The sequence below is a fragment of the Anopheles darlingi genome, chromosome 2 (assembly GCF_943734745.1).
Source record: "Anopheles darlingi chromosome 2, idAnoDarlMG_H_01, whole genome shotgun sequence".
In the NCBI taxonomy this organism is placed as follows: domain Eukaryota; kingdom Metazoa; phylum Arthropoda; class Insecta; order Diptera; family Culicidae; genus Anopheles; species Anopheles darlingi.
In genome coordinates, this window is record NC_064874.1 from 67264852 (window position 1) to 67277598 (window position 12747).

Genomic DNA, 12747 nt, shown 5'->3' on the forward strand with positions numbered 1-12747 from the left:
CCCTTATGGCCGAGTCTGCCGTTCTGGGTTCACGGGTGTTGCTGTCGTGGCAATGGCTCGCTGGCGCACTTTCACTCCCGTTGAACGGACTTGGAGCGTCCCGAACAGCTAGGCTATTGACCGCTTTGCATTGACACCAGCCCTCTGGTTTGAGCACACGCAACGGTTTTTGTTAAAGCTGCCGCAGCGAAGTGTGGGAGTTTTGGGCTCGACTTTTTGGTACCTAACTCGACTTTTCAAAAATTCGTAGGACGAAAATTTGACGTCGGAGTACACCCGAGGCAAAAAATGCGCATTTCGAATTTCGAATTTTCATCAGCTGTTTTTGACATCGCGGCGCGAAAATCGCACGCTCGTATTTCTGCCGCTTAATGTTTGGGCTGTGAAAACGCGGGAGAGTGCTCCTTAATTTCTTGAAAATGTGAGATTAACTAACTCCTAATTTCCTCCTAACTTACACGTTCGGTTGAGTTTACACCTTGATTTGGATATTTTCAAAGTAATCTAGCCTAGTAAGTAAGTAACCAAAGTTCTGTTGTTGGTTGGCTTTTTCTGCGTTGGTCCTTCTGTTAGCACGCGTGCTAGGCAAACACCTTGTGGAGGCACGTTCGTTAGAAACCGAAATGGGTTCTTCGTATTTATTTCGAAGAAGGTATTTAACCAGTTGACTAGCGCATGGTGTCCCATTCTTAGACAAATTCTTCTTTCCAGATGGATCGTCGCTATGCTCTTGCTCGTTTGCCTACAATCACCACTAGCAACAGCTTCTCTTTTGGAATATATCTGGCCGGCGCAGGGGGACTCGGGTAAGCAATTAGCAGCAGGATTAGGTAGCTAAGCCGGTTTCAACGATGTTCTTTTACAGGCGATCAGTCGACGGCGATCGATACGTTCCCAGGAGTACCGTATGAGCTGAGCGACGGTGAAGAGGAGTTCATACGGGAAGCATCGAAATGGATCGGAATGGCGCTGTCTAAACTTGACCTCTGTCATCATCGGATCGTCCTGAAACTGAAGAAATCCTGCCACGAACTGAACGGGGAGCAGATGGGCAAGTTGGCGGTGATGCTGCTCAACTGTCAGTCCGATTCCGAGGGCCGGCCTCTGTTTCCATGCACGGATGAGATGTCGTTACGCCAGTGTACGGAGCGGATGGATTCCGATACGTGGAACGCCTATCATCTGATTACTAACCGTGCCAAAGCAGTATGTGCGAGCGTACGGCATGAACAGTTCCGTGGATTAACGGAGCTCACGGTGAACAAGCTGATGAGCACGGCCCACGAGCAGCTGCGGATGATGGGTGAGCTAGCGGACAGTCAACAGAAGCTGCAGAGCGTTACTCGGGAAGCTGTCGACGAGATGGTGGGCAATAACGAGCGCATTATGCACCAGCAAGGCGACATCATGAAACTGTCCGAGGTGCATCGAGCAAAGGTTGAGTCCAATTTCCGCGAACTGGTGCGCGAGAAAAGTTTAATCCGAGCCGGGCAGCAGGAGGTGGCCGTATTGTTGACCGATTTGCGCGCTCGGATCGATGGTAGCATGAGACAGCTAGAGCAACAGTCCAAGCGCAGCAAGCTAAACCACGATTCCCTGTTGACCGATCTAGAGCGTTTGCAGGCAAACGCAGCCGCCATCGCGGCCAAGATCGACGAAACCGGACTTCATTTTGTCGAGCATCACCGTGTGGCAGAGCAGCAATACCGCTACACATTGGAGCAGTTGCAGCGTATCAACGCAACCGTTGCCAATGTGCTACAATCTTTGGGCAGTGTACGAGATGATTTCAACCGGCAGCTAACATGGTTTGCGGAGAAGATTGGTGGCGGTGAGAATGCACTCCAGAAGGCGTACATCATCTTACTGCACTTTAGCTTTCTGCTCGTCGGAATGATCTGTCTAGCCTTCGTTGGGGCAGATAAACTGTTGCGTATTGCACTAATCGTGGCTGTTCCTGGCAATATGGTTGGAGGACTGTTGGATTTGTTTCAACCGGATATTTTGCGGCTTTTCATTGCGCTGGGTTGTATAGCCCTCGTTGATGTCATCGTCCGACTTGTTATGAAATATTCTTCAGCAGGGACCAGAATTTCCCCCAGGACTACTGTTAATCTGGGACGAACAAACCCATCAATGACCAGCAGCAGTCACGCGACACAGCGTTCCAATGCAGAATCACGAAATTATCAGGAGAACGCACCAACCGAAAGTGAGGATGAAGAGGACGATCGCTATGACCGAAATACAAGCCGATTACGATCGATGACTCCCTCTGGCAGGCTTCGTGAGTCTCTCCGTCGAAGTGTCTCACGATTCAGCGGAACGGATGATATACGGCGCAGCAGAACACCCGTTGGGGCTACGGATAGAAGATCGGCCAGCCAAAATCGAGTGCAGTGCACGGCAAGGACACTGCGAGGTGATCAATGTCGCAGCAGTGCCCAAACTGGCAGTGACTATTGTCGTCTGCATGGACCGCGTGGCTTATAGACGAAACTCTTTCTTCTCGTAGCTCTCTTATTTATTTAATTTGTTTTATTTCGTTAGTTCGCCATATCTCGCTATAGGGGTAATTAGCTGCTAGATTGAGTGGGAATGGATGGGTTTGAATTTCTTCAATTATTATCAATTTATCCTACGAAATGGCCGCATTGGATTATAGAAAAATGTAAATATTTTAACTTATTTTACTGTTTTATTTCTGCGGCAAAACGGGTTTTCACTAGTAAGCCGCTTTACGTTTGTTTAAGATGTGTAGTAATAAATTATTGGTGAACGATAGCATTTTTGAATTTGAACTACCTAGCTATAAGCTGTTTTATCCTAATTTTTTTTTTTTTTTTTTTATTGATTTAACTTTAAGTACGATCACTTCTTAATTCAATATTTACATGTGACCCTACCAAGTTACAACCTATGGTTCCCTCCCAGCACATTTTCCTATAGGCTACTCTGGGAGGGGCCAATTGTTCACAGAACAACACATGCTTTGACACGTCACAGTTTACCGGTAAACCGGACAGTCTGCGCAACATTTATACTCTAAGAGTTACGACTAACGATTAACGATTAACAACTAACGATTAACGACTACCCTACATTTGGCCCATATGAGCTCTCACACGCTCCGATTTGGACCCTTATGCTTCGATCTCGCTTTACGGTGCTCATTTCTTCCGCTGCTGTTCTCACGCACAATTCGCGGTTCCGACGACGCTGCTGGTGCTTCTGCAGACCTCAAGGCTGCCGCTGCATTTGTTGCTGCTGCCTCGATGTTTTATCCTAATCAATGCCCCAAAATCAGACACCTTTGAACAACTTTTCACAGTCAATAGATTGAATTTGCAAGTTCCTCGATCTCTTTCCATATCATCTCTAGCTCAGGATTGCTGTATGTTGACTGAGGGTGGTTCCTAAAATTGGGAAAGCGAAGAGGGTATGCGAAGGTTAGCATCTGTTTTCGCTTGCAAAAAAGAATCTTAGAAAAATCATCGTTAAAACTCACCAAAAACGCTTACTGAAGGTTTACTGAAGTTTGTTAATTTTTATATGGATTTGGATTTGGAGTTAAAACCATCTTTTTGGTTATCTTAGCTTAGTTTAGTGTTAGTATAAAGATTAAGAGTTCAAAATTTCCGTCCGATCAAGTCTTGGAAAACGTGAAAATTTGTAAAAAACACTCGTGCCTACACCACGTGGCGAACATCAATCGCACCTCTCTCTCTCAAATGTGTAGTTGATTTTTTTTCTCCTTTTAAAATTTGGTCCTTCAAACGCTCTCTCTCTAACTTTGCCGAACTTTTACCGAAGATAGCTACCTCTCGTTCTCGCGCAAAAGAAAGAGCGAGAAACAAGAGTTCGCCACTAGCGCCCTCTACAGGTGTTGCCTCTCGCTCACTCTCACAATTTTCTCTCTCGCTCTACAAATCCGAACCGAAAATCCGACTCGGAAAATTGTGTGCAAGCTGCAATTAAAATCGGAAAATTGTGTGCAAGGTTCAATTGAAAACGGAAAATCCAAGGAAACTCGGCGGTTTCTCGCTCGGGTAAAACTCGGGAAAGCTCGGGGAATCGTTGCATAGGTGCGTTCCGTTTGGATTTTTTTCATTCACAATTCATTCGTCGACCGGGACAGTTGATTCGTTGTTGCGTGGCGCGCACATTTTCTTCACGAATTGTTGTGTTCTAGTGTTTATGAACGTGCTAGGATCGATTTAAAGAGTGCATGTGTTTCGTCCAGAATGGAGGTTGCGGTGAAAGCGTAAACAAATCTTTCTTTTCATCGGAAAACGTTTCCGACGAAAGTGAAAGCCAGTGCGCGTGTCCTTGTGCCATAGCGACCTTCAGTGCGATGTGCTTGTGAGATGGCGGGTAAAAGCCGATCCGAGGAAATGAACGTGATGATAAGATGCTATCGCAAGATGCTGATGAGCGTATCGTGGGTTTAGTGCCACCGTGTTTCCATCCTAGCCAAAGAAGGATGGTGATTCCTGTAGGATACGGTTTGCTGCATCGGCTGATTTCAATAGAGCAGCTAGCCCGAGCGCACTGGTATGATGATGATGATGTTCGTTCTGTGGCGATGATTGATGATTCGTGAAAACCCTTCGCCATCGGGGGCGAATAGATCGCTCTGTGCGAATAGTGCAATGGGATTGTGAAAATTGTGGGTCGATCTAGATGCCGATGAGACAATCCTGTTGTGCAACACTTGGATTGTAAATTCCAGTCCGCAATACTACAACGGAAGCCACGCTTCGATGGATACATAGTGTAGTCAGCCCTATTTATTGTAGCATAACATAACTATCTAGCCGTTCGGAATCATCGATAGCATCGATAGCCAGGCCTAAAAGCGTCTGTAAAGTTAGCGTAGCAATCGAGAACCGGACAAAACACACACAGCAAGACGATATGGCGGTACGACGGAAGCAACATGGCCGAGGCAGCACCAGTGTCTGCCCTGCAAGGAGCTATCTGCTCATTTCGATTGTACTTGGCTGTTGGACAATTTCTGCGAACGGCTCCATGGAGGAGATGATGATTGCTCCCATAGGTAAGACTCTTATTGGTATACCACCTGTTTCGATATGCTTCCCCGAATCCCCACTACTACCCAGCATAGTATTGCGCCTGTGAGTACCGTAGAACTGTCTGTGAGAAGCTGCAAATGGCATCGGGCTGCTAGATACAGATCTTGGGTTTGCTTATTTGAAAATGGTAATTAGCTGCTCTGCCAACTGCGACTGAAGGAGTATTAGACTGGAATAGTATATTACTTTCGAACGAGAACTACTATAGCAGGAGGTAGACAGCGTTGCGGGGCAACGTAATGGTAGATTCCTCTGCACGTTGGAAGGTGGTCTGTATCATCTCGAAAGATGCCTTCATGCGTCATGATAAAGTAATTGAAAGGTCCCACGCACATTCGATAATTCTCGGAAAAGTGGTTGTTTGTTCAGGCCTGTTGCCTATTTCAAGCAATTTAATGCCCTTTACGTAGGTACACAATCAGGCAACCCTGGGTAAGGAAATCGATTTAAATCGAGCGATATGCCCCGAATCCGTTAGATAAGATACCCAAAGCCATCCGTCTTACCTTGTAAAGTGGCTTATTGAACCCTTACTGCTACATACTGAGGATGTTGGGGAGAGGGGGAAGGAGAAGAGTATTGTTGGTCTTGGGGCAAAGTACAGTTACCAACTTAGCCCAAAGTTCGCATTCCACTCGCTGGCCCCTGTTCGCTCCTTACCCCCGGGGGAAAATTCATCGTAAATTGAGCTACACAAATTCCTTTCACGCTTAGCGGCATCTCAACCCGAACCGATCTCGAATGGCAGGGCAACAATAAAAATGTCCCTTTCGCTCGGAATGCAAGGTGTTTTTTGGGGCCACTCCACGGTTCCTCCCCCTGGGAAAGAGACCGGGCACCGACATTCTTCTAACAGATAAAACTTCCTCTCGCTGCTGGTCGTTTGGTAGCAAATTTACAATGCACTCCGTGTCCGTGACAACAGACCGGAGGAGCCACGGCATTGGCCCAATGAGCCTTGACGGTTATGGTGCCGAAGGTGATCGTTCACCCAGAACAACCTCGTACCTTTGTGGTACACGGGTGTGTGTGTGTGTGTGTGTGTGTTCATGTGTCCTTTGGGGTCCTATAGGCTAACCCGGTTCAGACTATGGTTACGGCAGTTAGGGCACATTAACAATGTGTTGGTGCCATCCAACGCTACGGTTGTGAGCCAGGATTTTCGCACCCCACAGTGGGCTGAAGGTTGTTTTGGCCCCCCAAAGGATAACGATTGTTTCGGGTCCAATGGTCACCTTTTGGTGGAGGGGGGGGGGGGAGGGGGAGGGTGGAGTAGCGAGGGCACGTTTTGGGCACCTTTTCGTTGAAAAGGGTTGCTCTGACCTCTCCATTGAAAGTTGTTTGTTTGAGTTTTGGCTCAACAAATATTATTTAACGAACTCATCCGGTTCGGTAGCTGTCAACAATGAGGATTACCGCCATTGTAGACCTCGTGCAGTTGGTGGGGGAAGCGCCTGTTAAATCCGTATGGTGCGCGTGGGAAGTGCCGTAAACCGTGTTTACGATTTGCTTAGAATGCCACGGTATGTGGTTGGTTTTCGCATTTGGTGATTGTCCCGGAAAAGAAAGGTTGGTGACTTTTCCTTTCTTATTGCGAATTAGAAAAAAAAAGTGTCGAAACCCGGCAGCTCTGCCAAAACAAAAAGAGTATTCACAGCTCGCTTAACATCGCTTTGCAATTCTTTTGTAGCAGCATTAACGAATTATTCAATTAAACTGTGGAAACGGGATTAAACATTTAGACTGAAAATGAGAGGACCATTTGGAAAGCCACCAAAAAGTCCATTTCCTCTTCTGCTTAGTTGGTCATTCCCGGGTTCCCAGAGCCGCTCTACCGACCAAAGAAAACTTTTCCACGGTACAAGAGATCCACGAGAAAGGTTCTTGGCTTGGCGAGGACTCGATAACCACGCAACCTATTAAGCAAATATGGGATGGTTGGGTCTTAGCGGTTGAAATCGCATCACAAAACGTTTTGTGAACCTTTTGGGTCCTTCGGCATCGGCGAGGCCTGCTACCATACCCGTTCTATTGCGGTTGCTAGACGCAGAGCAGCTGATAGCTAAATGGTGATGGCGTGTTAGGGTGAGACGGTTAAAAGAAGCAGGCATAGAGGGAGGAGTATCTTTGTGAAACTCATTTCAGTATTCTAGTCTCCTGCCCCGACGATGGCTACAGTAAATGAAGTAGCTGTGGATTAATGCTGGACCAACCTGGGACTGGATTTCCTTGATTGGATTTAGAAGCTGTACAAAACATTCAAACAACACACACACATACGTAGTCTGTAGTTGGTAGTCTGCAGATGAATAGAAGAAGCAAAAAAGAAATGAAATTCCAATTCTAACTTTACTTTGTTCTTTCTCTCCAATTTTGCCATTTCTCGCGGACATCCCGAACAAACTCACGTCGTCCCGCTCCCGGCTCGTGAACGGCGTGGGCACGTGGGCGCTGTGCAGAGGTCATCGAGGAGTGGGGTTGCCAGGACACCGAGGTACGGTTGACGTGTGGGAACCTCGAATCAAAAATAGCGATCCTTGAGGCGAAGTTTACACCCCGCTGTCGGCGCAGTCGCACCGCTGGCTGCGTTCACCTGAACGAGTACAGGTAAGTCGGTCGCATAAGTGCCCCCATCTCAAGGTCCCGGAAAGTGTGGGTGACAACTCGCCCCGCACACAATCGTCGCACGTCACATTAATAATGTGTAAATGACACAGTTTCGCGATAATTTGAGCAGCAGCGAGCCAGTAGTATGAAAGCAAATGTCATATTCGCCTGCGCAAGGACAGGAACGTCGTGTCCCGCGGTACCGCCCTGGTGTCTATGTAGCCGTCGCCTCTCTGGCAGAACCAGTGAGTCGGTTTTGTCGGCAGCAGCATATTTTTCACAGCTTCCGTATCATATTTCACCGCCACCGGTTCCGTCTTCAAGCCGCCTGTGACACCTGCTGCGAAAGGATGGTGTTTCTCGAGCAGCACGCGCGTAGCAGTGCACAAAACCCGGACCTAGGACTAGCGAGGGTGTCACTAGACGTCGAGACAGCGCAAGCGAAGAGGAAAAAATCCCGTAACGTTAAAAGGAACGCTGGCACACGCGTTGTCTTGTTTTTCTTTCTGTCTTGTTTTTCTTCTTCTTCTCCTTCTTGTAGACCTTGACCCTGTCGAGGTTGAGGAATGGGAAAGGCGAAGGTGGTAGGGAAGAGGTATCGTGTTAGCAAGGAAAGACTGTCACTCATCACCGTTCCTCAGGCAACCGGATTCACATTATTCTTTCGCGAGCCGCGAGTTTTTTCCACGATCTTTTCCCCATTTTTCGTTATGAAATGGTGAGCGAGCACTACGAAAGTTGGTCCGTTAAGGATAGTTGTACTTGCTTAAAGAGGGATGCCTACTTTTTGCTTTTATCCGGTGCAGCTTACCCGGGATGAGCAAAGTTGGTTGGCCGGCTTTACGAAGTTTGTCTTCTCGTCCTTTCGACGAACCGCGAATGATGAGTGCCTTTATCTGGTGGTGAGGATCGCCTTTGTCATGCCAAAACTGGAAACACTGGCTAATTTGGCTGAGTTTTAGAGAAATTTTCCCAAATTGATGATGACTAGATGGTGTCAGGGAAATGTTTTTACTCTGTAGTGGTTGAGTGAGTTTTTTTGACAATTTTTCTTGCCTAAACCGCCCGTTTTATACTCAACTAGTGTTATATCATCGTGATTTGCGCTGTGCACTGCACTCAATTTGGATGGCGAAAACCGGACCAACCAAAAACAAAGAGCCCATCTTGTTGTGCTCATCTTCGCGCAAATTGGCTGCGAAAGTTGACAAATGTTTATGTATTTTGTCAAGAGCTCAATAACATAGCTGCATCCAATTTAAACCCCTGACAACCGCCGCAGAACTACGATCTAGTGGCCAGGCGTTGCTCGGCGTGCTAGCATATAATATGTTATTTTTGTCATAGCCACTGTGCCACTGGCATAGCTACATGAAGTGTCGGTCCGAGCGAGCACAATATGTGTGTCCCACCGGACGACTCTAGGGGGAACACCATTCCACTCTCGGCCGTGCGTTGCAGCCAGCACCAGGCAGGACAGGAAAATAAATAAAAAAAAACTCGCACCAGCCCTCGCAAAACATGCCGTCAACAGGCTCCCACGTCGCTGCCGGTACGTTGATAACAGAGAGCACAAAGTAGCATTAAAAGATGGATCCGGGAACTGGCCCAAGAGCCCTCCAATACTATACACACAGAGCCCCGGTTGTGTTGCGGCTCCCATCCTCCCTCCCACCCGGACATGCTCGGGCACTATAGTGGTGGGCGGCTTGTAGGAGTGTGTCGCTAGAACGCGCTCTGTGCAAATGTGGAAAACATGGAAAATGTGAAAATGTTATCTTTCCCCCCCCTACCCGCTTGTCCCTTGTTGCGGTTGGCGCGAGCCTAGCCTAGGTGCCATTGTGAGGATAGTCGCGCTACGCGTCGTCCCGGCCCTCGGCCCGGTTCGGCCCGGCTGTGCACGCCAGCGGACTGAAAAACGAAGGACATACAACGAAGGAAAACTGACAACACGGGCCGCACGGAACGCATGGCATAGCGTATCCTCTTGGCTTTCCCGGCATGCCTCCTAGCCGTCCAGGGCCTGGAATTGCACATGCGTGTGTATGTGTGTCCATACATGGGACCACCGAGTCGGTCTTCTCTGCGCATTGTTCCCGTTGTGGGTTCGCTTGGTTGGTTTGGGGCCAACACAATGCTTTCAGGGAGGATCAGACCAGTCGCACCGCGAAGCAATCAACACCGGACGGGCACGTCCGATAGCCGTGCCGCCTTGGGGAGTTGTCGCGTTGCCACGCGGCCACTCTCCTCGGTGGAATGATGGGCTACAAGGTTCTCCTCTCCTTTCCTGCGCGCGTATATTCAAATCACGTGCGGCCAATGAAAAAGTCGGTCGGCAAGATAGAAGCGTCCGTGATCGACGGAAATGCATTCAATCCATACACACACACGTACACGCACACCGGTACATACGTCGATGGCATAGTGAGAAAGGCGCTCCTCCATCAGTAGGCAACCGACGCGTTAGGAATTAAGCGCTAGGCATTCTGTAAATGATGTGGTCTTCAGCCTAATGCTGGATGCCGGCACCTCATGAGAAAGAGAGAGAGAGAGCGAGCGAGCGAGCCTTTTCGGCGGATGTTCCGTCAAAGGAGGTTGTACTCCACGGTTCTCGGTTACGCCGGATGACCCAGTTATGTAGTTACGTTTTCCACGGGATCCAACGGGTGTTGTCCGGGACGGCAGGTTCGGGGGTTCATTTTGCCATGGATTGTTTGTTACGTGCCAGACCGTCGCGTAACCGTGCTGGTTTCGCGTGCCGGGACTCTGGCTGGAAAAGGCTGGATAAAGTTTTATCAGGCTAAAGTTTTGCGCAATTTGCTCCTCGCTTCCCTTTCGCTGGTGGCTGGGCTGGGCTGGGGTGGTGGCTGGAGTTTGTGCGGTGTCCGTGAACCCTAATAATGATGCTGTGCAGTGATGGGGTTGCCGCTTACCTGCGGTCAGCTAAATCGACTCGACTCGAGATTGGCCCTGGCTCTGGCCCTGACCGGGAGTTGTGGTGTTGTATGGGGTGGGATGATGGCTCCGTTCCTTTCGCTGGTCATGTTCTACCGCAAGACACACACACTACTAGCGATGCGGCATAAATTAATTACTCCTATGATTGTGATTTCGGACCCGTCGGTTGTAGCTTGTCGTTGTTCAGGACTCTCTCTCTCTCTCTCTCTGTTCCTGGTGCTCCGTCCAGTAAGCATCACGCCTCCGGAGAAGTAGTCCCGAGAATCTGGCTTGCTCGTGCGAATCAGAAGCAACAACTTGTCCGTTCTGGGGCGTCATCGTCACCTCCGGTCCCGTGCACGTAAGGGTGCACGAGGTAGCAAATAATGAAATCATAAAATTATGCTTCCATATCTCTGCTGCTCCCTACACTACTACTGCTGGTGCCGGTGGTCGACGCCTGGAAGCACCTTGGCTTGGCTTGGTGAAAGTTATTCATTAAGCTGTGTGCACCACGCTGCTGCTGCTGTTCGGTGCACAAATGAGCAAAGTTTAGCTGTGCTGTGGGTTGTGATTTAGTGGCTCAATGGTATGGTTATAGTACTACTACTACTACTACTACTGCTGCTAGTAGTAGCTCGTTGGTTATGCGCTCGTTGCGAGGGGTGACATTTATTAATGCTGTCAGGTTTTATTATCCACCATGGTATGGCGCGCTAAAGGCGAGCGGCGATAGATGGTGTTTGCCAAAGGAAGGCCAGAAAGTCAGAGAATGTAGCGATAAACGAGTCTGTTCAGTTTAAGCCCTTCGTCGTCTTTGTGAGCTATTACGTTATACTGCTGTAACCATCTCTCTGTTCTGGGAAACGCTCTGTACGCAAATGAGGTAATGGGTCCTTTGGTGAATCTGAAATTCAAATAACATATTTCCCACCGAAATGCAGCAAACGTTTGTGCAACTTAAGTTGCATAATACTTATTTACCGGTGAAAGCATCACTACTATTTATGTTGTATGTGCAGGTGACGTCGTTGCACTGCTACATGTTTTGCAGCGTTATCGCCTCCCAAAACGACCGTTACCGAGCTGCAAGTTGGGCTGGAATTAGCTCTCTGGCGTGGTCTACGAAGCGTGGTAATACTGAGAACAAATTCCGTTTCAGATAAACTTCACTCGGTTCTCTATTTGTGTGCACACTTGCGCTGTACCGTTGCCGGTTGGTTGAGGTAGGAAAGGTATGCGACGAGCCCTGATAGTGCTGATTCCTCCCGTTGCAGCAGCCGCACTGCTGGTGGTCCCGCTGAATGGCCAGCATAAGTGCACTTAACTCGGTGACATACACACGCAGATACAGCAGCTACGTACCAGGCCGCTGCAAGGACCCTCGGCTGGGGTACCCCTTTGAACATTTAACACTTTAAACACGGCATTATCACCCAGAATGGCCCGGGATATCTAGGTCCAGGCGAAGTGGCAACTTTGTGGTGGAGCCCGAAAAGTTTTCTACTCGAGGAAAAGTCCCCGTACCCCCCCGGGTACGCTCCCTGGCGAATGCGGGGCTGGCAAACGACCCTAGAAGTCAGCGGAAAATTCGTTGGAAAAGTCACCGAAAGCCAAGTGTCCCCAGGGAGCGTAGGACGGTGCCTGTCGTTGAGCGAGAAGGGACCGTGCGTTGGGGATCGTGCTCCGGGTGGCAAAAAATGAAAAAAAACTTTTCACCACCAATTGCAGAGCAGCAGAGGCAGTAGAAGAAGCAGCAACAGCAGCAGCAACACCACAAGAAGCAGCTGCAAAGGCAGCAAAACCGAACTTGGAATCGCTGGTAACATATGTCCCCGGTGCTCGCGGTGCTGGCGGTGCTGGCGGTGCGGGCAGATTCTTTGACACACTTTTGTGTGTCCTTTGCAATTCTCTTGAGCGAAGATGTGCGGTCTTTTTTTGTTTCTTCTCTACTCCTCGGTGGCCGACGATATTCTATACTTATGTATGTGCTGAGTCGAGTCGCTGTGGAGTATGAGCAGCTTCAATGTAATGTCTGGAACTTAAAGATGTTTTCGCTTTTTGTTTGGTAGATAGCATTTGGTTTCGTGTTTGGTGTACTGGAAAG

General features: G+C 48.7%; 2 protein-coding genes across 2 annotated transcripts in view; both read left to right on the top strand.

Annotated features, from left to right (window-relative positions):
* Window positions 1–396: 396 nt before the first annotated feature.
* On the top strand, window positions 397–2784 carry LOC125951659 (protein brambleberry-like). Its single transcript, XM_049680622.1, has 3 exons — window positions 397–652; window positions 712–806; window positions 866–2784. Exons 1-3 carry the CDS (start codon window positions 624–626, stop codon window positions 2491–2493), a joined length of 1752 nt encoding a protein of 583 aa, XP_049536579.1. The 5' UTR covers window positions 397–623; the 3' UTR covers window positions 2494–2784.
* A 1343-nt stretch (window positions 2785–4127) lies between these two features.
* LOC125959473 (uncharacterized) overlaps window positions 4128–12747 on the top strand; it is a 59897-nt gene continuing 51277 nt past the window's right edge. Inside the window, exons 1-2 of the mRNA XM_049692295.1 lie at window positions 4128–5059; window positions 7556–7703. Coding sequence (XP_049548252.1) covers window positions 4918–5059; window positions 7556–7703 — 290 coding nt within the window. The 5' untranslated portion in view covers window positions 4128–4917. The remainder of the gene's footprint in view (window positions 5060–7555; window positions 7704–12747) is intronic.

What these genes read in the sequence shown, in the direction of transcription:
- LOC125951659 (XM_049680622.1), top strand. Translation starts at nt 624, where the DNA reads ATGGGTTCTTCGTATTTATTTCGAAGAAG. An exon ending in TCGTATTTATTTCGAAGAAG is followed by an intron (nt 653 to 711) that starts GTATTTAACCAG and finishes TCTTCTTTCCAG; the next exon opens with ATGGATCGTCGCTATGCTCT. An exon ending in GCCGGCGCAGGGGGACTCGG is followed by an intron (nt 807 to 865) that starts GTAAGCAATTAG and finishes GTTCTTTTACAG; the next exon opens with GCGATCAGTCGACGGCGATC.